The following is a 22,285-nucleotide window of genomic DNA, read 5'->3' as shown; positions in this document are numbered from 1 at the left end:
TCAATGAATATGGATATGTTAATTGTTGATATTTAATATTAAATGACGACTCATTTATACTAGAAACAATGTTCTTGTATGCGAATGATAATTGCTTTTTTTAATAACAAAAAACATCTTAAGATGATACCTTTTCATACACAATTTTAGACACTTTCGAAGATACATGCTAATAAACAATAATTCTATTTATAAAATGTCAACTTTAAAACATAAACAAATTTGAATTCTACATATTAAAAACATGTTTATAATTATATATAAAAGACTAATTATATCTCCGATAAACACACAATTTCATTTTTCAAAGATACAAACTCTTAAATAATAATTCTATCTATAAATTTTCGACCTTAATACATAAAAAATTTGAATTCTAGATATTAAAAACATCCTCATAATCATATCTAAAAGACTAAATATATCTCCAATACATAATCATAGTTAGAGAAGTTAGAGTTTATTTTGAGATTGAATTCATGTGAATTTTCATTGTCATAATATTGTTATAAAGTAAAGAAAACACCATGATGCTTAAGAGCATCATTAAGAACCAACTACACACATGTTGAAGTATAAAATTTTCTTAAACCCAAGTTAGGTCCTTCCTTCAATTTAAAAAAATAAAAGAGAGGTAAGTGGTAGCAATAAATGCTGACGAGTTTATAATTGACTATGTTGAAGTTTGATTCAAGTATAGACTTTTTTTAAGATAGAAATGAATATGGACATGTCAATTGTTGATATCTACTACTAAATGATGACTCATTTATATTATAAGCAATGCTCTTATATGCGAATGATAATTGTTTTTTTAATCATGAAAAGTATCTTAAGATGATACCTTTTCATACACAATTTTAGACACAAAATTTCTTTTTTTTTTCTTCAGAAATACACACTAATAAATAATAATTCTATTTGTAAATTGTCAACCTTAAAACATAAAAAATTGAATTCTACATATTGAAAACATGCTCATAATTATATATAGAAGACTAATTACATCTCCAATAAACACACAATTTCATTTTAAAAAGATACATACTCCTAAATAATAATTCTATCTATAAATTGTCAACCATAAAACATAAAAAATTGAATTCTAGATATTAAAGACATCCTTATAATCATATCTAAAAGACTAACTATATCTCCAATTCATAATCATAGTTTTAGAAGTTAGAGTTTATTTTGAGATTGAATTCATGTGAATTTTCATTGTCATAATAGAGTACAGAAACACCATGATGGTTAAGAGCACCATTAAGAACCAACTACATACATGTTGAAGTATAAAATTTTCTTAAATCCAAGTTAGGCCCTTCCTTCAATTTAATAAAAAGAAAAGAGAGGTAAGTGATAGCAATAAATGCTCATGAGTTAATAGTTCGTTATGTTGAAGTTGGATGCAAGTATAGACTTATTTGAAGATAACAATGAGTATGGACATGTCAATTGTTGATATCTAATACTAAATGACGACTCATTTATACTATAAGCAATGCTCTTGTATGTGAATGATAATTGATTTTTTTAATCATGAAAAGTATCTTAAGATGATACCTTTTCATACACAATTTCATTTTTTGAAGATACACGCTAATTAACAATAATTCTATTTAAATTGCCCATCTAACATAATTTTTTTCGCTTCTACATATTGAAAACATGCTCATAATTATATATAAAAGAGTAATTACATTTCTAATAAACACACAATTTCATTTTTCAAAGATACATACTCCTAAATAATAATTTTCTATAAATTGTCAAACCTTAAAACATTAAAAAAATTTGAATTCTACATATTAAAAACATGCTCATAATTATATCTAAATTACTAACTACATCTCCAATCTCATACACAACATAACCATATTTAAAAGGAACTCAATTAAATTAAAAGTATTTTGAACTTTGAAAACTTTATTATTAAAATGACATTGAAAATTGAGATCATTGACTTGACCATAATTGCCAAATTATAGAACAATTTAAAAACCAACCCCCAAAAAACTAAAAAATTAAGAAAAATAAAAGAAGAAAAATAAAAGAACCATGCACTATATTTCCAATCTCATACCCACAACATAATTATATTTAGCAGGCTAAATTAAAATTATTCCAAAATTTTGAAAACTTAGTTATTAAAATGACATTGAAAATTGAGATCATTGACTAGACCACAAATGCCAAATTTTAGAATCATTTAAAAACAACCAATCAGAAAACCCAAAAAATATAAAAAGAAAAAGCAGAAAAAATAAAAGAACCATGCACTTTTTCCCATGGATTCGAGCGTTTCAATTTTTTTCTCTTTTTTTTCCGCTTTAGTGAAATTCCACTCAAAAAACAGAAGATCTCGATGGTGGAGCCCACATGAAGCAGAGTTCTGCAGAATCTTCTTGAATATAAATTGCCGATTAATGCCCGACGTCATGCAGTTCTGTCAAGTAACAGAAGCCAGAATAGATTAGTAGCTCGGTCAAATGACATGTGGTGGTTGTTTCATTGAGAAAATAAATACACAGTTTTTAGATTTTCCCGCCATCGTCGTAATTAGTTGACTTGGCGAATGAATTCATAAAACAGCGTGAACGATCGCTCTGGAAAATATCGCCCATTCCGTTGACTAAGTTGCCGTTTAAATAAAGCCGGCAAATTTTTACCGGGCACACCGTCTTCGACGAGAGCGGGCGATAATAGTAAATAATTGGCGACAAATGCTTTTCTAGGGTTTTCCCCTTTTAAATTTGATTTTAGCGGATTCAAGGTCTATAATTAATTCCGATTTATTTTTTAGATGTGCGGAGGAGCAATGGAATTCGACCTGATCTCGTGTTCGAATTGGCAGAGGAGAATTTATAGCGGGCAGCCTGTTGAGTTGCCCCAATTAAAACCTGGAGCGTCTCTGCGGCGATTTGTATGTTTGTAAAATTTTTATATTCTTTATGGAAACTGTCTGTTTGTTGATTGGATTATGAGAGAGAATAGCTCATTATTATTGGTGAGCGTGATCAGAGGACTCGGCTGTCATGGTAGTGGATCAGTTTTGTCATCTGAATGTTGCTTCTATCTGGAGAAACAACAATAGTAGTAGTAATACTAGTAATTTTAATTCGGTCAAGAACAGTGAAGAAGACGGAGTAGGGTTCAACATGAACAAGGTGATTTTGGAAGGGTGGATGGTGCGTTATGGCCGCCGGAAGATCGGGAGGTCTTTTATTCACAAGCGCTATTTTGTTCTCGAATCGCGAGTTCTTGCCTATTATAAGAGAAAGCCATTGGAAAATGAGGTGAATTGTTTTTCTGCCTTAATTGTCGAAGTTTCTTGTTTCTCTGAGAAATTTGCAATGTTTTAGATCTGAGAAGATATTTTAATTATTATTTCTGAAAAATATTGTACTTTTTGTTATAAATTCAAGAAACGGTCGGTCTTATGATGAAAGCTTAGCTTGTTCTTTTTTCAAAACCCAAAAAATTGTTTCCCTGGCTGTGAGCGAGATGCTTCACTTCAATTCTAGTTAATACAGATTTTTCGATTCCAAACCAAATGACATTTTTAAAAATATTGTACGTTTGATTTAAATCCAAGAAATGCTTGTTGTTATGATGAAAGCTTAGCATGTTCTTTTTTCAAAAGCGAAAAATAGTTTCCCTGACTGTGAGCGAGATGGTTCACTTCAATTCTAGTTAATACAGCTTTTTTGATTTTAAACCAAAAGGCATTTTTCCTGAACGACGAGAGATAATTCACTTTTAATCTGGATATTAGTGCATTGTTGATTGTAAATCAAAAATAGCTTTCATAAGATTGAGAATTGTCGCTCAAATTCTGGTTTGTTGTTTACGAAACAAAAAGCACTCTCCCTGTTTAGACTCTGATAGCTTAGTTAAATTATGGATAATGCAATACTATACCGTTGATTTTAAGCCAAAATTTAGTTCCCCTAATGCTGATAGATAACTCACTTGATTTCTGCATAATATTGTGTTCTTGATTTTAACCTAAAGCAGTTGCCCCCACAATGAATGCCAAATGCCACTCAGATTCTGGATAATACTTTATTTTTGTTTATAGTTCACACCTGATATGCATAGAGCCTTATGTAATTTGTCTTGTGTTTTTTTGCAAGACTAGTGGTAGCTATTTTTCTAGCTTAATTATTGTTCAATTGCGAACAAAACTAATAAAAGTCTTAATTTCTTTTTATCAATCTAGGTCCCTATCAAGTCTCTTCTTATTGATGGGAGTTGTAGAGTGGAGGACCGAGGGTTGGAGACACATCATGGGCATGTAAGCTTTAAGCTTTGTTTACTGCACCTTTTGAGCATGTCATGCTGTTCTATAAGCATAAATGAGGATATTTATAAAACTCTATCCTATTGGAAGTTGTGACATAATTATGCATTGTTTTTGTAGGGCTGTTAATTTTGCCAAAGGGAAGTTAGCAAATTTTCAATGGAAATAATATTGTGATTTAAAGTATGTTCTTGATGCAAAGCTCCATGAGAATAAATAAACAGCGAAAATTAGAACTGTAATTAACAGTATGGGTTGAAGTATGTTTTGATGCAAAGCTCCACCAGAATAAATAAATAGAAAAGCATAGGATTTCCTCATTTTGATTCCTCAAATTTGGCTTGCTGTTTTGTGAAGAAAATTTTCAATGCCATATTTTGCCACTTCCTTTAATCATTCCATCGTTTCTCATGTTGTTCTTCTTGACTGTTAGCTTTTTTATCTTTTATTCCAGCTGCCTTTCAAGCTGCTGACTTTTAAGAATGCGCTACAACCTTTTATTCTCCAGGCGTTCTGGCAATTTTTTTAATCTTTAAAGTATGGTTTTGCCGTTTTGGTGCAAATCTCCACCAGAATAAATAAATAGAAAAACTTGGGATTTCACCCTCATAATTTTGATTCCTCAAATTGGACTTGCTGCTTTCTGATTTATAATGCCATATTTTGCCGCTTCCTTTCTTTAATCATTCTATGATTATCTTTTCATTGTTCAACAGTCAGTCAGTCATTTCTCATCTTGATCTGCTCGACTGGCAGCATTTTGGATTTCACCCTCATAATTTTGATTCCTCAAATTGGACTTGCTGCTTTCTGATTTATAATGCCATATTTTGCCGCTTCCTTTCTTTAATCATTCTATGATTATCTTTTCATTGTTCAACAGTCAGTCAGTCATTTCTCATGTTGATCTGCTCGACTGGCAGCATTTTGGATTTCACCCTCATAATTTTGATTCCTCAAATTGGACTTGCTGCTTTCTGATTTATAATGCCATATTTTGCCGCTTCCTTTCTTTAATCATTCTATGATTATCTTTTCATTGTTCAACAGTCAGTCAGTCATTTCTCATGTTGATCTGCTCGACTGGCATTATTTTTTAATCTTCTCTTCCAGCTGCTTTTCAAGCTGCCGACTTTTAAGAATGTGCTACAACCTTTCATGCTCCAGGTAGTTTGGCAATTTTTTTGAAGTCATCAATTTTTTCTGTGAATCAGCAATATCTTGTCTTCACTTATGACCAAGATAGCCATGCATAACTTGGCTATCCTGTGCTTAAACATACACTTAATGCAGTCATACATGAATAACTTTGATTACTAGCTTGAAAATGTGGAAACAATTTAGTGTCACATTGAAGTTCTTGAATTTTGGATGTCTTCTTTAAATTTTTGATTTTGGTTTATGTGAAAATATATGGTTTGTTGATCTCTTCAACCAACATTTCGGTTTCTGTTTTAACAAAATCTGTAAAAGGCTGTATGGGTCGTTGGATGGTTGGGTGGCAGCTAGGTGGTTATCTGGATGGCTAGCTTGTCAGCCTTGGGGATTTGAAAGATTTTTGCATATTATTATAAATGGTTTTCTTAATTTTTTTTTTAATGATTCTTTCTGTGTTCCCTAGGTTTTTTTCTCTGATCAGAGACAGAGGGATGCTTTGGGAATGGGGGGATGCAGACAGAATGTCCCTACACTGTCCCTTTTTTTCTCGCATTTTCTGAGGACATCCCAGGATGCCTCTTATAATGTGGGATGTCTCCTGGTAATGTCTCTCAAAGGGGGACAACAGGCCATCCTCAACATCCTGGGGATGTCTTGACATCCAACAATAACTTGGTCGACTCTTTGCCTAATTTTTGCATCAGACTTGCACAGCATACTATAGATTAGTTTTGCCATAGGATTTGTGTTCAGCAATAGACCTCAATACTTGATTCAAGGGGAACATTGTGGCATCCATATGCCCTCCACTTGCTGCTTTGTGAAGAGCCATTTGCCCAAAGAAATTAACCTGATAAATATAACTCTTTTTTTGGCATTAATTTGCTTCAGGGGGAACTTGATCATATCTATGTTACCATTAGCAACTGCCTTATGCAAATATGTCTTCCTCTCCAAGTTCTGCAGATCAATTAATTACTCAACTTAATCCATTTTCCACGAGCTTTTTACAATGTTGACTTTATTGCTGTTTACAGCAAAGTGCAATAGATTTTCCCTGTTTCAATTCATTTCACATGTTTTCAACTCGTCTTTGTTCATTAGGAATCTGCAAAGGTCAATGTGGTCATGGAGAGCTGCAAATTGAAGAGCATTCCTGAATATATCTGCAGCTTTTATCAATACTTCTCCAAATTTGGGATTTTTCAGATCAAGATTAGCAAATTTGTAATGTACTGTACATGTTTGGGGTTGTGTGGTTTATTATTTAATTTTGTACATTTTTTGTGTATAAATATATATAATATATCCGTTCCCCTGCCATTGTTATACCCCTAAACCTGTACTTTCACTCCCCTCTCCCAAAAATTCAGAGAAACACTGATCTTCTTTATCATCACATCCATTGAGAAGGTTAGGACTAGCATCTAAGGATGGAATTACATTGGTTGTATCATAGCTATCCTTCACAATGTGTAGCAGTCTCTCTTTCCTTTGTAGGCTGACCTCCTTACATGATAGGCCTGTTTGATCATGTGGATGTAAGTCACCCGCACCAAGAATGCAAGGCATTACGCATTACTTGATTGCAAGAAAGAGCACTTTGTTCTTCCTTCTTCTCTTTGTCTACACATTGTTCATCTAGTGGCTCTGATTGGGCTGGTCATGCCTCATCATGAGCTTTTGACATGTCTTTCTTTTTAACCATCTGCTGTTGCAGTGAACCTTCTCTGCAGCACTGCTGTTCCTCATCTTACTCTTGGCCCTTTGTTCTCAATGTAGTCTTTTTCAGCATTTCCTTTCTCTTCTTGCTAATGATAATTGGATTTACTTTCAAGCCCCACTGACAAACTTTGTTCACTTGTGTACGTCTACATAATATTAATTTATTTATTTTCTTCTTACTAATAAGTAACAACCATTGAATGTTGAATAAATTTTCGGTTGCATTGCTGTTTTCATCTTTGCTGCTGCTTCATATTGTTGATAACTACTTCTTGACTTGGGCCTGGAGTGCAACGGTTATTTACTGTTCTTGAGGTCCCTTATGTTTTTGATGTTACTCTTTCATGCATTGTTATCATTTTCACATCTTGGCTTCTTGGTGACTTCTTGATATATGTTCTCATGTCTTTGTAATTCTCTGGCTAGGAAGCCACACAGATGTGCTAACTTAAATCGTTATACATTTAAGGCTTTGTGAAGAAAAGTAGTCTGTTATGAAGAAATTGTCTGTTAAGACCTGTTACCATGAAATTATTTGCCTGAATATTTTTTCTTCAGATTTGCTTTAATTGTTGTAACTTTTATCTATAATTGGAGAAGGCTTGGATCTTTCGTTGCCTTTACCTATAGTATCTTATGCATTTGAGAGCTTATTGTATTGCATTACTGGGCAATTACTTTTGTTTACTCTTAGAGGAGTTCAATTGCAGATGAGAATCCATTATAAGACTTACTTAATGTGACATCTAGCCATAATATAGAAGGATTTCAAAAAAAGTGGTGTTTGGGCTTTTTTCAAATAGATATTGGTTGTGTCCCCAAGACTATTGTCAAAGCAAAAAATACATGAATTATCAAGTCATTGCAATGAGGATACATATATATTATGCTGTTCATTGCAGAACATGTGCTCGATACTACATGTAAAGAAAAAAGGGGTTCCAAAAACCTCATATGGTTATATGTTTAGTTTTAGAGTAGTCTTGAAAATGATTGTTACATGGGTTATTGTAGTTCTCAGAACAATTGGTTGATATGGGAATCGGTCTATTTAGGGTAATGTATTTCTCATGTGGTTGAGTATATAATGTATTTCTCATGTAGTTTAGTATTGGTATTCTTTTGTTACATTTAACGATGTTCACCTCAGAATCCTTTTAGTATTTTACCCTTGTTGTCGACATTTATTACTGACTGTATTTTTTGATTCTCATTGATCAATTTGGTTGTGTGAACATTAATACAATTTCTAAGTTTGTTCGTTGTTTTTATAACTGAAGAGCAGGGAGATGCTCAGTTTTGTACTGGTTTAAGATTATATTATAAAATTTTAAAACTTATTTTATTTCTATTTAGCTTTGTTATTTGGTAGTAATTCATTGAACATATTTTTGAGTTTATTGACAGTTATTATAGTATTTTTTTCTGATCGGTATACTTCTCTTTGCAGGTAGTCTATGTATTATCTGTTTACAATAAGAAAGACAAATCACATCGGATAACGGTGCGCAGTTTTATATTTTCAGTTTTTTGGCATCAATCCTTAAGATTTAGTTAATTTGGAAGAAAACAGAGGTGTTTCTGCTTTTGTAATTTGTTATGATGTTATAGAACAATAATATTTTTCTTATATGCTCTCATTTCTATGTTTCATTACATTGTGCCAGATGGCTGCATTTAATCTCCAGGAATCTTTAATGTGGAAAGAAAAGATTGAACTTGTGATTGACCAGGTACAATATCTAGTATTCACTTTCATTTCTAATAACATTGGTCTGTTGAATGGTGGTACTAAATGTGTATTGTGATTATTCTTTAGTTTTAATATTCTAATTTCTCGCTGCACTATTGGACTCTGTTGTTGTCAATAATTATAATGCGTGCTTTTTTGAACTTATCTATAATTATGGATGCTTCATGTTGTATTGTATAAGCAGATTCTTATGCACCCATGTTTTGTTTAAATAAAACAGGGGAATTCATTCTGCAAGATTCAATTAGCTTTTTGATTTCTGCACTTCAAAATTCTAGTTATGAATTTTAGATGTTAGCTGTTATATTTATCTTATTTTCATCATCATTTTTCCTTCTATAGTACTAGTTCCTGGATAATTTTTAATGTACTTTACTATATTGTGTTTTAAACATTCCATTGTCAATTAACTTTCTCCTGTTCTTGTAATTCTGTAGTATCATGGTGCGTTAGGAAATGGAAGCAAGGGATATGCAGCTGTTGAGTACAAGTCAAATATAGATAACGAAAGGAATGCTTCGTCATCAGAGCATGACAGTCAGTAAGTAATTAGATGATTTTTGTGACTTTACTTTTACATAGCTTGATACAGTAAGATGAGTTTTTTGAAAGGACTCAAGGAGCATGACCTATTGAGTATGCGATAGTTACTAGGAAATCCCATCATGGGATCATGGACCATGCCCCTGTCTCCATACCGACAATTTATGGTGACTACATTTATATATAATATAACCATATCTTGATTCATGTACTTGTGTACCCCAATTTGAATCGTGTCCTCTTCTCCATACTGGTACCAGTACCCCGATGTCTCCAGGTAACGATGTATTTGGGATAAGATAAAAAAAACAAAACCATGCAATGGTTATAATCTGTATGTTGTGTAACTTGTACAGTTTAGCATATGATAATATATTTGCCTACGGGGATCGCTACACAGGGATTTCTTATGTGATTACAGTAAGAATCATGTGGAGGGGGATTACCTCAACTTTTATCTAACCTCAGTGCAACAGCCTATCACTGTTAGCACTAGAATTTGTCATAGGACAAATGCCCTAGTGCCATATAGAAACAAAGTTGCTTATCTTTATTTGCTATTTACAAGTAATAAACTGAAAATGCAAAGTCATAGAAGATATACATGAATTATACAAAAAAATCATTTTTGTGTTTATTATTACAATTGGTATTCCTAGTATAAAAACAAAAATCATTCCAAAATTCCAATTCCAAGCTTGAGTCATCTAAAGCAGAGTTCCTGCAACTAGATTTCCACATAAATAATAACAACAATGTTTCAATTCACATTACACAATGCACTGATGACTCTTTTCTTGTCTAGTTTGATAATTTTACTCTATCAATAAAAACTAGAAGCATTTAATTTGACATTTTTGTGACACTTCAATGCATGAAAAGAAAAGAAAATATCTCATTATTTTTTTTTTAATTTTATGTTATTTTATATAAGCTAATATTCTAAACATATCTCCTTTAAAACAAAACAAAATCTTTATTTTATTAATTTCCTCATTTATGTACACAATTAAATAATTTTTAATTATTTAATGCTAATTATATCTTCACTTCCACCTCTCAACTACCACTCACTTTGAGTTTAACTGATCAATCAATTTTGTCTATCTTCATCATGCAATCAATTAACTTAGAAATTATCCCAATCTAATATTATTAATTATGGGGAATTGAAAGTGTCCCTACATATAATAATAAAAATAATGTAGTTTTAATAAATGTTTTTGCTTTGGTCAAGAGTTTAATAGAAATATAATAATATAATAATAATAATTTGTTCTGAAAAGTTTTTTTACTTTTGTAAAGAGTTTAATGGAAATATAAAAATAAAAATACATTATGACATAATAATATAATCATATGTTAATAATAATTTAATATTAATTACAATAGAATAATTTTTTAAGTGGTATAATGAACAAATATGATATCTTTTGGCGTACTTTACCTATATTCCTCTAAAGATAGGTATGCTAGTTCTACTACAATTGGTAATTCCTAAGGGATACTTGTAGTAAATCCTAGAGTTGATCATCTATGCAGCAATTTCAATCGTTTCTCAAATATTTCTGCTATTCCCAACCCAACCAATTGGACTATATTTGTATCACATAAGTTACAAAACAAAGGACAATGTAATGCAATATATTGCACAACTGTTATTTGTGGCTTTGCAATGATCATGGGCCATGGCAACCAAATGATCCATCCAATAACTAACTACACAAGTTTTTTATTTATTTTTTTGGTAAAATTAGTATTGTTAAACAGTTTTTTAAATTTTCTGAACCTCTCTAGTCTTGCGATCATTGCAGGAAGCTGAGTTGTAAAACTCTAGCCAATGTGATATTGTTAAAATCAGTGCTACAAGACTCAGGCTCAGCAAGCTGATTTTGGACTTGGACTCAGACTCTGCGCCCAAACTTGGCAAATATAAAAACCCAAGAAATTCAAAGATTGTGGATTTAAACTTGTTTCATGTATCCTTTAATAAATAAACCTCAGACACATTAACCTCATCAAATAGAAGCTAATTTAATCACATACACAAGTATACATCGATCACATAAATATAAATACAAATCTTAGCTGAAGGAAATAACACATTTAGACTAAGTCACCGCGTTCGAATTCGAATTCGAGTTCGGCAACCATAAAATTTGGATGAAGTTCGGTGAGGGTGAAAAATTCGGAAAAAAAATTCGACATTAAATTCGCCTTATATAGGTTTTTAATATATAAGTAATATATCCAATAAACTATTAAATTAGAATAACTACTATTCTTTAAAGAGAAAAGATGTTAAATTTAAATTTATTATAATTAAATATTTACTTTTTATAAAAATTAACATAAATAATATAATATTTAAACTTTTATTGACATCTAAGTCAATATTTTAATTAGAAATTAAAGTTTTGACAGCCAAAAAAAACATAAAGGGAAAAGTATTTTTAAATGAAAATAAAAACCTAATTGAAAACTAAAACGATGTTCGCACAAGACTAGCCGCATCCTGGGTTACGCGAAAATTGCAGAGCATAAGGTTTTTCGCATAGGGCTTGTAGGGCGTTGGGCGTCGAGCATCGCCTCTCTTCGAATTTGCAGGGCATTGTTTGGTTGCGTTGGACATGCACGACGTCGCCTCTGTTTGCACATGTAGCTTCACGGAAGTCTGTGAATAGATTCCAGCAAACCCGTGAAGGAAGCTTGCGTTTTTTAAATACGTTTTTGATTTAAAAAACCCTTACCCATTGATCGTACGAATTTAAGGCGAACTTAACCAAATTTTTTGGGTTTTTTAAAAATTCGTTGAATTTCGAATCTCATGGATGAAATTCGCCGAATGCGGTGACTTAGCATTTAGATATATAAATATTGTAAAATGTATACAAAACTCATGGAATATGAAATCCATGACATCAAAAGTTTGAAACAAATATCAAAACAAAAGCTAAAAGTCTATGGCTTAGAGGAGCTTGCATCACTTGGCTCTCTTGTGTGGGTGTCTAAGATATGTCCTAGATGATGTTGTAGCCATGATATCTGCCTTTGTCCTAGTGACATCCACACCAACATTCAAGGTGTTTGCTTGTGCTCTATCTTCCTCCTTTGCCATGGCTACTGCCTCAACCTTTCTATCCACTTGGTCAACCCAATTGAGCTCCTTACCACTTTAGATAGGATCCTTAGCCTCAATGATCCAATTAGATTGTGGATCAACCTCTAGTGTGATGGGGGATATGTCACAGCCCAAAATATGTTTATGGTGAAGACAAAAGTTGCAATGAACATAGATTGGATCATTCAACCTTTGCATTTACAATTTATTGCACTTTTTGAAGTGTATGTGCTCAAATATATTCCAATTGTGCTCACAACCCAAAAAACTGCATGGTTGGCTCCATACTCAAACTGCAATCCTTTGAAGATTTTGTACTTTAGCACCAAATCTTTCCCACCATTCATGTGAGATGAGGAAAAGAAAAAAAATCAATCTCATTATCCAACTTTAAGTTTCATTATTTAGTAATAATATAAAAATACAAAAAGTTTTTGTTTGTAAACTTAAATTATGCCCTTAATAGTTTTTTCTGTGGCTGCAATGTTCTCCAAGTTGCCTTGCATATATCACGTGCAAAGAGATTTCCTTGTGCAAGTTTAAAGATCTCAACCTCATGGACTGTTTGTGCTCCAACACCAAAATTAGACATCGTTTGCTCTAGGACTGTGTAGAGCCCACATAGAACCTCCTCATTTGCCTTGATATCGAGGCAGAAATGGAATGCTAGATTGAGGAAATAAGTAGCTACATGTAGGGGCTTGTGAAGCTGGAGGTGCTCTCATCTATCAATGGTTTCCCAAATGGGGTGCCACTTATCCTCAACTCCCGCATAAATGGATCTAAGGGCCTTCTTCACCCTATCCATGTCCTCATATATGTAGCCCATTGCAGGCTTCTCCCTATTGACAACTTGTAGGAGAACCACCAAAGCCTCTGTGAATTGCAATTTTTGTGAAACATTAACATAAGTGTGAACAAAAATAAGCAAATAAAAGAAAAATATGAATAAAATTTATACTGTAGAATGAGATTTACTTTTACGATCTCCATAGTAGGTATCCAAAAGATTTATTCATCAAAAATCCAATTTGTCACATCAACTCCTACATTGCTCTTACATACGATGAAGAAGTCCACTTCTCACTATCTAGCATGCAACTCAAAGCTTCTTTTGCCTGAAGCAAAGATTGTAATGTGATGAAATTGGTTGCAAGTCGGATGATTCTAGGATGAACCAACTCCTTTGGCCCTATTAATTAGCTCACTAGGTTGAGGACCCGTGTGTGATTGTATTTGAATTTACAAATATTTTTTGCTGTCTTTACAGATGCTTTGGATCCATGGAAGCTTGCCAAGATCCTCCAATATGAGGTTAAGGCAATGAGCAGCACATGAAGTCCAAAACAATGATGGGTGTCTATCCATTAGTGGTCTATCTGCAACAACATAATTTGATGCATTGTCAGTAACCACTTGCACCACATTCTCCTCACCCACCTCAACTAGGAATCCCTACAAAGCTTCACAAAGGTATTCAACATTTTTGGTGTTTCCCAAAGCATCAATAGATTTGATGAATATGGTACCACTTGAGAATGAAACGAAATCAACAATTCAATAAAGCATAAATTAAAAATATTAATCACTAAATCAATGCATTTAAGGAAGTACAATCACCTAAGGAAGAATTAAGAAAATTTAGCAATGTTCAATTTTTTCTATCTGTCCAACCATTGGTCATTATAGTGCAACTCTACCTCCATATCAATCGCTGCTTCTCTATTGTGGCTTTCACATCAGCCACCTTTTGTGACAAAACAGGGCCCTTTATTTTCTCATCATTAGGGGCTTTGGACCCTGCCCCATAAATATTAATGGCATCAACCATGTTTTGCCAATGAGGAGACCTAACACATGGTCACAAATAAATAAAATAAAATAAGTATTGTAAATTGTAGAGTTTAATTGTAAATTGTAGAGTTTAATTTTGAATTTGACATACCTCTAAATATTTAAATTCAAGAGAAAAATAATCAAGCAATAAATTCTAAAACAAACAAAATAACATTACTTGGTTGCATGGAATGGAATGGTGCAATAGAACAAAATATTTCCAATTGCACGTTTAGCTACATCATGTTTGTTGTTTTTCCAATGCATGCTCTCAAGTGGCAGTTGGGAACTTGGAGTAGTGTGTGATGTGAATCTAACCTAGATGCACGAACTCTAGGCCCAATGCTAACTCTCACTCCCACTGCTACTAGCACTAGCATTAGCACCAGCACTAGCACTGGCACTAGCACTGGCACTAGCACCAACACTACCAGCACCTAAGTATGGACAAAATAGAGGAACGAAAGAACTCTCCACTTCCACCAATTGCTGCCATCTCCTCTCTTTGCCTATTTTTTAATTGCACTCGCACTACATGCATAACCTCAAGAGGCACAAGTGGTACATGGATTGTTATATTTGCAAGATGGTATTTTAATCTATTAATGCCTCCCCCAATGAAAAGTTGTTTTGCAATGAAAACAAGTTATTTCTCCTTTATTTTGCCTAGGGGTAATAATAGCATGTTTCCAACCAGGGTCCCTTCTAAGTGGGGTTTAGGACATTGTGATAAAGGCAATCTATAAATCTCAAGAATGTTGCAATAACATACAAATATAAACATCTATGATTTATAATTAAACCTAAGTTACCGGTTCGGGTTCGGGTACCGGTTCGGGTTCGGGTACCGGTTCGGGTTCGAAGAACCCGGTACGCCGGTACGGCAAAATTTTGAAAAGGGGTTTGGGTTCGTTAGTACAAAAACATGTAAATTATATATGTATGCAACCTATAAGCATGAATTAAGATTAGCATGTCACATAGCATCATATAAACAACAAAACCAACATAAAATTGTAATCGTAGCATCATGATCATACCATAACAGCATCATATACATCAAGTCTAATATCAAAATGATAAAATATTCAAGTATCATTGTTTCAACTTTCAACAATTTAAAGTTTGATCATTAAATGGATTCAAACTAAGAACATCCAAGTTTAATTTTTCAAACTGAGGACTTGGATTTTGCCGGCAACACCCCCAACGGGGTCAAGGGGCAGCGCCCCTTGCGGGGGTCTGGGGGCAGTGCCCCCAACAGGGTCAAGGGGCAGCGCCCCTTGCGGGGGTTTGGGGGCAGCGCCCCCAGCGGGGTCAAGGGGCAGAGCCCCTTGCGGGGTCGAGGGGCAGCGCCCCTCGCAGGGTCCCGGGGCAGCGCCCAGGGCGCGCTCCCTGTCGCGGTACAGGGCGGGGTCGAGGGGCAGCGCCCCTGCCGCCAACACCAAATCACAACCTTCAAACCCACACGGAACTCCATGGCGTGCATCAGTTTTCTGTTTTTTTAAGACGTCTAATTTTCTGCTTTTAAGGTTATAACTTTCACTTTTTACAAGGCGGAATTGAAAAAAAAATTAAATTTGCATTGTTTTTTAACTTTACGGGCCGCCCAACCGCCCAGGTTTGACTGGGTCCGCCCAGGTTTGACTGGGTCCGCCCAGGTTCGACTGGGGTCGACCCCGGGTTCGACTGGGTTCGACTAGGGTCGAACCCACTCTAGGTTTTTCGAACCCTGGTCGAACCCAGGTCGAACCGAACCCGTACCACGGACCTGGTTGAACCCGGACCCGTACCAGGGGGGCCCAGAGGCGAACCCGGTAACTTAGAATTAAACTAATATAAAAAAATGTAGGGTTTGCAACTATAAAACTAGTTTTTTTAAAATAAATAACACCTAGGGTTTGCTGAACAAAAAAATTAAACACACCTAGTGTTTGTTGACTTTGTTCTTTGGTCCATTAAAACAAAATAGAAAAAAGAAATAAGAAATTTTGAAGAAAAATAGTTTTTTATTTAAAAAACAAAAAAAATCTTCAAAATACAAACTTACCTCTTAAATCTTGCTTGAAATCTCAGTAGAGAGCTCTTCGCAATCCTTTGTAGACACCTCTAGATGCACCAACTGTAGCGCAAACCTGCCCAAATGTGATTCAACCACCGATTTTTGCTTAATCTCCTTGCTGGTTTCCCTACAATGCAATCCAATTTGGGCTTAAAACTCTCTTTTCTCTTTCTCCTTTGGCTTGAAAATGAAATTAAGCTGCTTTTAGGGTGGAGGAGGCAATTATAAGTTAAAAAAAATTTTAGTTGCCGATTTTTATGTTTTTTGTTGATTTTTCATGCCCAGCCATGTGGCCGAGTCTTAGTCTTGGGACTTGCTTAGACTCGACTACCGAGTCTCCCAGACTCAGCAATGGTGGCTCGCCTTGGGACTCGTTGAGTCTAGGTGAGTTTGGGAACTATAGTTTAAATATTCTTGTCCAGGTTCCTTAAATGGTCATGCAATGTCTGGAAATTTGTTTAGTTTCAGTTTTATTCTTGTCCATAAGAAGTCATTTTTCAAAGCCCATCTTTGAATTTGAAATTTGAATAGAAGAGACAATATTCAAATTTCAATTTTTTTCAAAGTCTGGATTATTTTCAGGAAATCAGGTTTTCTATGATCAGTAGTTGAAGTTGTCAAATATCAGTAAGATTTTGAAACCATGTAGTCTTCCCTTAAAAATTCTATGCCCAGTCCATTGATGGATTTTGTGAGGAAGCTGGTTAAAATTTCTGACAAGAAGGCATGATGCTGTGGTACATTTCTCCATTAAATTTGGTTGCAGAAGTGTGCAAATTCAATTTCTAGCCTTTTATTGCTCATCCTTCCTATGACAGGATGGGGAAATTAGAGGAAATTGTGGACAAAATATCGCCACTGCATACTTTGAGGATTACTAGGCTAGCTGTGAAGATAGTGTGACATCTTGAGAAGAACAAAAGGAGATTTACAATTTGGCAAGCCAAGGATTACAATGCCTTATGTTAGATGGATAATCTGAAGATGATGGGAGTAGTCTTGGGCAGTGGCATGCCTCTATTAATGCAACTTTTTTAGGATCATTGTTGGTTGCATGGCTTAATTGTGCCCGATTCTTTTTGCAGGGATTGCCTGCTGCATATGCCAGCCCAGGCATGAATGGTCATCAAATTGCAATGTCCGCCTTGACTACAATTGTTTCATGGGCAATCCCCAGTACATTGAATGTTCAAACTGCAGGACAACTCCCCAAATATGTGTGACGCCTATTTTAGGTCAAGTTACATCAGTATCAGTGCCTCAAATGGCAACAAAATGAGGCCAGAGAGAACCATTTTTCAATTGTAGAATTCTGCTTACTCAAACTTTGAGAAGGATACAAATTCATGTCATAAAATCTGGCATATCTAACTTCAATGAAATCTTCTCTATCAACAAGCTAGTGAAAAGAAGAAACCCTTGGCTATTGTAAGGTTGCATGAAATAAATTAAATCAACTTTGATGTTTTCTATACCGATTAGTGAAAAATAGAGATAAATTGCTGGACATTGATTTTCAAGATGCCCAATTTAAATAGAGCAGTCTGGTAGAATTTGGCATATACATTCTTATCAACTAAGCAACAAGTTGAAAAGAATGGCAAAGCAAAGGTTGATTAGAAGAACTAGGTTAATCAATTGGGTTCACAAATTCATTTTTTATTGAGTCCTACAAAGAGTCTGCCCCGGATGTACACAGGTTTCTCATGGATAAAAATATGTTGCTACATGTAGAAGAGAATTGTCAATTTGGTGTTGTGAAGAGTCTTAGTGAACATTGAATGGAAGTGGCCCTGACTAATATTCAGTCAGATTGTACAACAGAACGGAAGCTTTGTACTTGCAGTTTATTTATATGTATATAAATGGAAGATCTGTCCAGCTGCGTCTTTTCATTTATTTATATATATCTATATTTGTATATATTTAAAAGTTCACCGTATATTCTTCATATAAAAGTTTTTGCTTTATATTCTGGGTGCTTTGTATGCATACATATCTGGGCCCAAGTAAATTGATTTGAAGACAAGAAAAACATGTAGACTTTTAAGTTATATATGCTGGGCACGTTGTTGCATTCAACACAGTTAATTTCATTCATATTGTTTAGTTTTTGTTCTCATTACGTGTGCTTTGAATGCTTAAACTTGTCCTCAGATTGATGGCATTGCTTTCAGCTTATAAATTTAGAACTAATATGGCATTTTTTTTGGACTTGATGGTATTAAAGATTATTAAATATAGTTTAAATTCAATGTGTACATTGTAATAACAGGTTAAGTGCACAAGAATATGAATGTGAGAATAGTCAAAGTCTTAGTCGAAGTCTTGACCGAAGAACAACAATAGGAAATGGTATGGTAATTGAAAGTTCCTATATACTTCCAGTCATATCTTAATATCTCATCTTTTCCAAAGATAAGGGGCCCTTGGATATTTTATTTGAAAAAGCTGGGCTTCAGAGTTGGTTTTGTCATGGCTGTTTTGAGTATGGGATTGTTTTATTGCTGGATGATTATGGATATGGATTTTATGGCAGGTCCACCTGACTCGGTTCTTGATTGGACTCGTGAAGCTGAGTCAAGTTCAACTTATCAAAATAATCAGGATCAACCATTCTCCAGAAAGCATTGGCGATTGGTTCGATGCCAAAATGGCAAGCTCCTTAGACCTGCAATGCTACCATTTTAAGGAAAGATTGACAAACTTTAGGGAAATACTTAAAAACAGCAGGAGTTTTACTTGTATGTGATTCCTAGAAAAAGTTATATAATATTTGGATTCATTTAGGATAGGATGAAATATTCCAAGATTTTATTGTACAGGTCTTCGGATCTTCGAAGAGCTTCTGGAGGCTGACTACTTGGTATATCACTTTTTACTTTTCAATAAAATTAGAAAAGTGTATTAATTTCTCAATGCAATTAATTTTTTTATTATTATTGCCATGTTCACAAAAATAGTTATAGAGTAAATGATGTGTGCAGCCACAAAGTTGTAGTAGACCAATGAAGGCAGTAGGTGTCGTGGATGCTACATGTGAAGCAATTTTTGAGCTTATAATGGGGATGGATGAAACTCGATACGAGTAAGTTTTTTTTGTAGTATGTATTCCATTGGACACTCTTAACAATATGTTTGGCTCTAATTCCTACAATATGATTTATTGCCTTTTTCTAACTGCTTTCATCTTCTTTTGTTGTAGGTGGGATTGTAGTTTTCAATATGGAAGCTTGGTAGAGGAGGTTGATGGGCATACTGCCATTCTTTACCATAGATTGCAGTTGGACTGGTTTCCAACGTAATAATTCCTAATTTGTTTCAAATTTGCTTTGATAAATGAAGATGTGGTTTTGGAATTTGGATGGCTATTTGTTCTTCAAGTCACACGGATTTGTTTTTTTCGTTCTATTTTTTAAATATTTTATATATATGAATATTTTGTGTTGTCATAAACTATATCTCCACCTTAATGGAAAAATATACCTTCCCTTTTGTTGATGTCAAAATATTCCTCACAAAAGGGAGAAATCGTGTTACAAATTATGCATTTCCCACTCCACTTATAAGGGGATAGAGTAGAGAAATATGTAATACTAGAATAATATCTTAATAATTATTTATTTAATGGTCAATAATGTAATTTATTGTACATATTAGGTAGTTTCTATTTTTCTTCAGTTTACGATTGTTAATAGAAACATCGTCCTCATGAATGCTATATGTACATCTTTATTCTTTTAATAAAATTGTTGCATTCTATGAATATAGTATTAGAGTGGGAAAATGAAATTTGTTTTTTCTAAAAATTTTCGAATAAAATTTTTTCAAGCCTTTTGAAAAACAATTTTTTTTCTAGGCGGATATTCTTTCTTAGTTTTTCATGATTGAAAAATTGTGTGGAAAGGTTGTGTTTGTGTTTTTGTATTCTTTGCACTTTGTTTCTTCTATCATGACGGTTCTTGGAAAAAAATAGTGACCCATTCTCTTTCGATCTGCACTCGTCTAGGCTTTTTTGGGCTTGCAAACTCGCGACACGACATATTTTACAATTTTTTCTGGTTTTTTTGCCAGTATGCATGCGACGGATTTCGTGTTTTTTTTAAAACACGCGATGGGAGTTTCTTTGTGTTGTCTTTTGCAACTGGAAGAAACAAAAAAATGTGTTTTTGTGCACGATTTTTTTTCTTTCCGACGATGCGATTTATTTTCATCTAGGGTATTTTGTGACTTTTGTGCTTCGTGACGCTCTGTTTCTTTGTGCTTGTTGCTGCTCTCTTCTGTTCGCGATTTTTGCACCAACGCAGTGCCTAGGGTTTTTGTTTAACCCTTTGTATTCTTTGCAACCTAGGGTTTTCTTCGACGTCCACATTTCTTGATAAAGTTCTATGCTGATTTTTTTTTCACTTTTTTTTAGATTATTGTGATCTACTTTTAGTCGGCTAGGGTTTTTGATAAATCCTTTGATTTTTTTTGCTGGAATTAATTTTCAACAGTATATTCCTTGTGGGTTTTTTACAAAGATTTCTGGGTCTTGGTCACATTTTCTGGGTCCTCTGAAATCCGTACCTTGGGATTTGTGCTAGTTGTACTTTCAATTTTGAAGTATGTACATACCTCAGTTTTTGCATTGGGATATGTGCCTCATCTTTTGTGCTTTTCAACAATCAGTTTTTTGCCTCTTCAATAAATCTCATTTTCTGTGCCTTGGAAAGTGTGCAAGATGTCGTCTTTGACCCACATAATGTTGCAAGGTAGTCAACGATTTAATGGCAGAAATTACAGCACTTGGAAGCAACGAATGATGACCATCGTTGAATATCGCCGCCTTGATGTAATCGTTCTGGGTACAAAATCTCGTCCTACAATAGTTGGACAGGTTCAGGACAATCGTTGAATATATGCCGATAAAAATCTTTGTTACTGATGATTAGATGTCCCAAGTGTCGTCCGGCAAGACAACTGCAGAGATTTGGACTCATGTAAAAGATCTCCATGAAACATCAAACAAGAGTCGTGTGTTCTTTCTGAAGAACCAACTATTTTCTATCATGATGGATGAGCGTATGTCCTTACAGGAGCATCTGATGGAGATTAAGGACATTCGAGATCAGCTGGAAGCAATTGGTTGGAAAATGGAGGAAGAGGATATGGTAGTCATCACCTTGAAGAGTCTACCTAAATTCTATGAGCACTTTATAGAAATTGTCAACATTACTTCAACGAATGTTGACTTGAAGTTTCCAGAGTTGCACACCAAACTTCTGCAGTAGGATCATTGGAAATAACAATTTGGTAGCAGTGCCACTTCGTCCTCCTTAGAACAAGCCTTCACAGCCAAATCCTTTCACAAGGATAAAGGCAAATCTCAATCTTCTCAGCCAGAAAGGCCCCATTCAGTCTTAGGATAGCTTGAACAAGAAGAAAGTCCAGTGTACCTACTGCCACAAATTTGGTCACTTGATAAAGGACTGTTGGAATTCGGCTAAGTGTAAACCACTAGCATCACTAACATCAACACCCAATAATTCCTCAATCGAGGCAAGCATCTTCATCCGAATGTCCCGAATCAATCCCTCCATCTCCATACAGCTCTACTGGGCGTTCTCATAAGTTGATTTCTTCACGGCTAATGCACAATACTAGCCATGGAAATCGTATCTGTCTCAACTGTGCACAATGTTCTCGCTGACCAAGGTGGAATTAAGACTCTTCATCAAAGCCTGGAGGCGTGGAATAGTCTTGTCTTGAATAGGTCGGAATTCTTCCCAAGCTCCCTCC

The 22,285-nt window shown here is 34.4% G+C and overlaps 1 protein-coding gene across 19 annotated transcripts in view; it reads left to right on the top strand.

Moving 5' to 3' along the window:
- Positions 1–2,543: 2,543 nt before the first annotated feature.
- The window catches only part of LOC131043555 (protein ENHANCED DISEASE RESISTANCE 2), a 138,214-nt gene continuing 118,472 nt past the window's right edge, over positions 2,544–22,285 (top strand). For 10 of the 19 annotated variants that reach the window (XR_009105552.2, XR_009105544.2, XR_009105549.2 and 7 more), the window contains exons 1-10: positions 2,545–3,299; positions 4,226–4,300; positions 8,640–8,693; positions 8,857–8,922; positions 9,380–9,483; positions 18,780–18,859; positions 19,044–19,160; positions 19,330–19,370; positions 19,492–19,592; positions 19,710–19,805. Coding sequence is in view for 3 of the 19 variants with exons in the window: in XM_057976773.2 (XP_057832756.2) it covers positions 3,039–3,299; positions 4,226–4,300; positions 8,640–8,693; positions 8,857–8,922; positions 9,380–9,483; positions 18,780–18,859; positions 19,044–19,160; positions 19,330–19,370; positions 19,492–19,592; positions 19,710–19,805 (995 nt within the window). In the remaining 16 variants the exon portion in view is untranslated. Of the gene's footprint in view, positions 3,300–4,225; positions 4,301–8,639; positions 8,694–8,856; positions 8,923–9,379; positions 9,484–18,779; positions 18,860–19,043; positions 19,161–19,329; positions 19,371–19,491; positions 19,593–19,709; positions 19,806–22,285 lie in introns of all 19 variants that reach the window. The other 9 variants (XR_009105547.2, XR_009105540.2, XR_009105538.2 and 6 more) reach the window with 3 other exon arrangements.

This window comes from Cryptomeria japonica, chromosome 2, assembly GCF_030272615.1.
Source record: "Cryptomeria japonica chromosome 2, Sugi_1.0, whole genome shotgun sequence".
NCBI classification, from domain to species: Eukaryota; Viridiplantae; Streptophyta; class Pinopsida; order Cupressales; family Cupressaceae; genus Cryptomeria; species Cryptomeria japonica.
The sequence above is the reverse complement of the archived record's forward strand: the minus strand, read 5'-3'. Positions and strand labels throughout refer to the sequence as shown.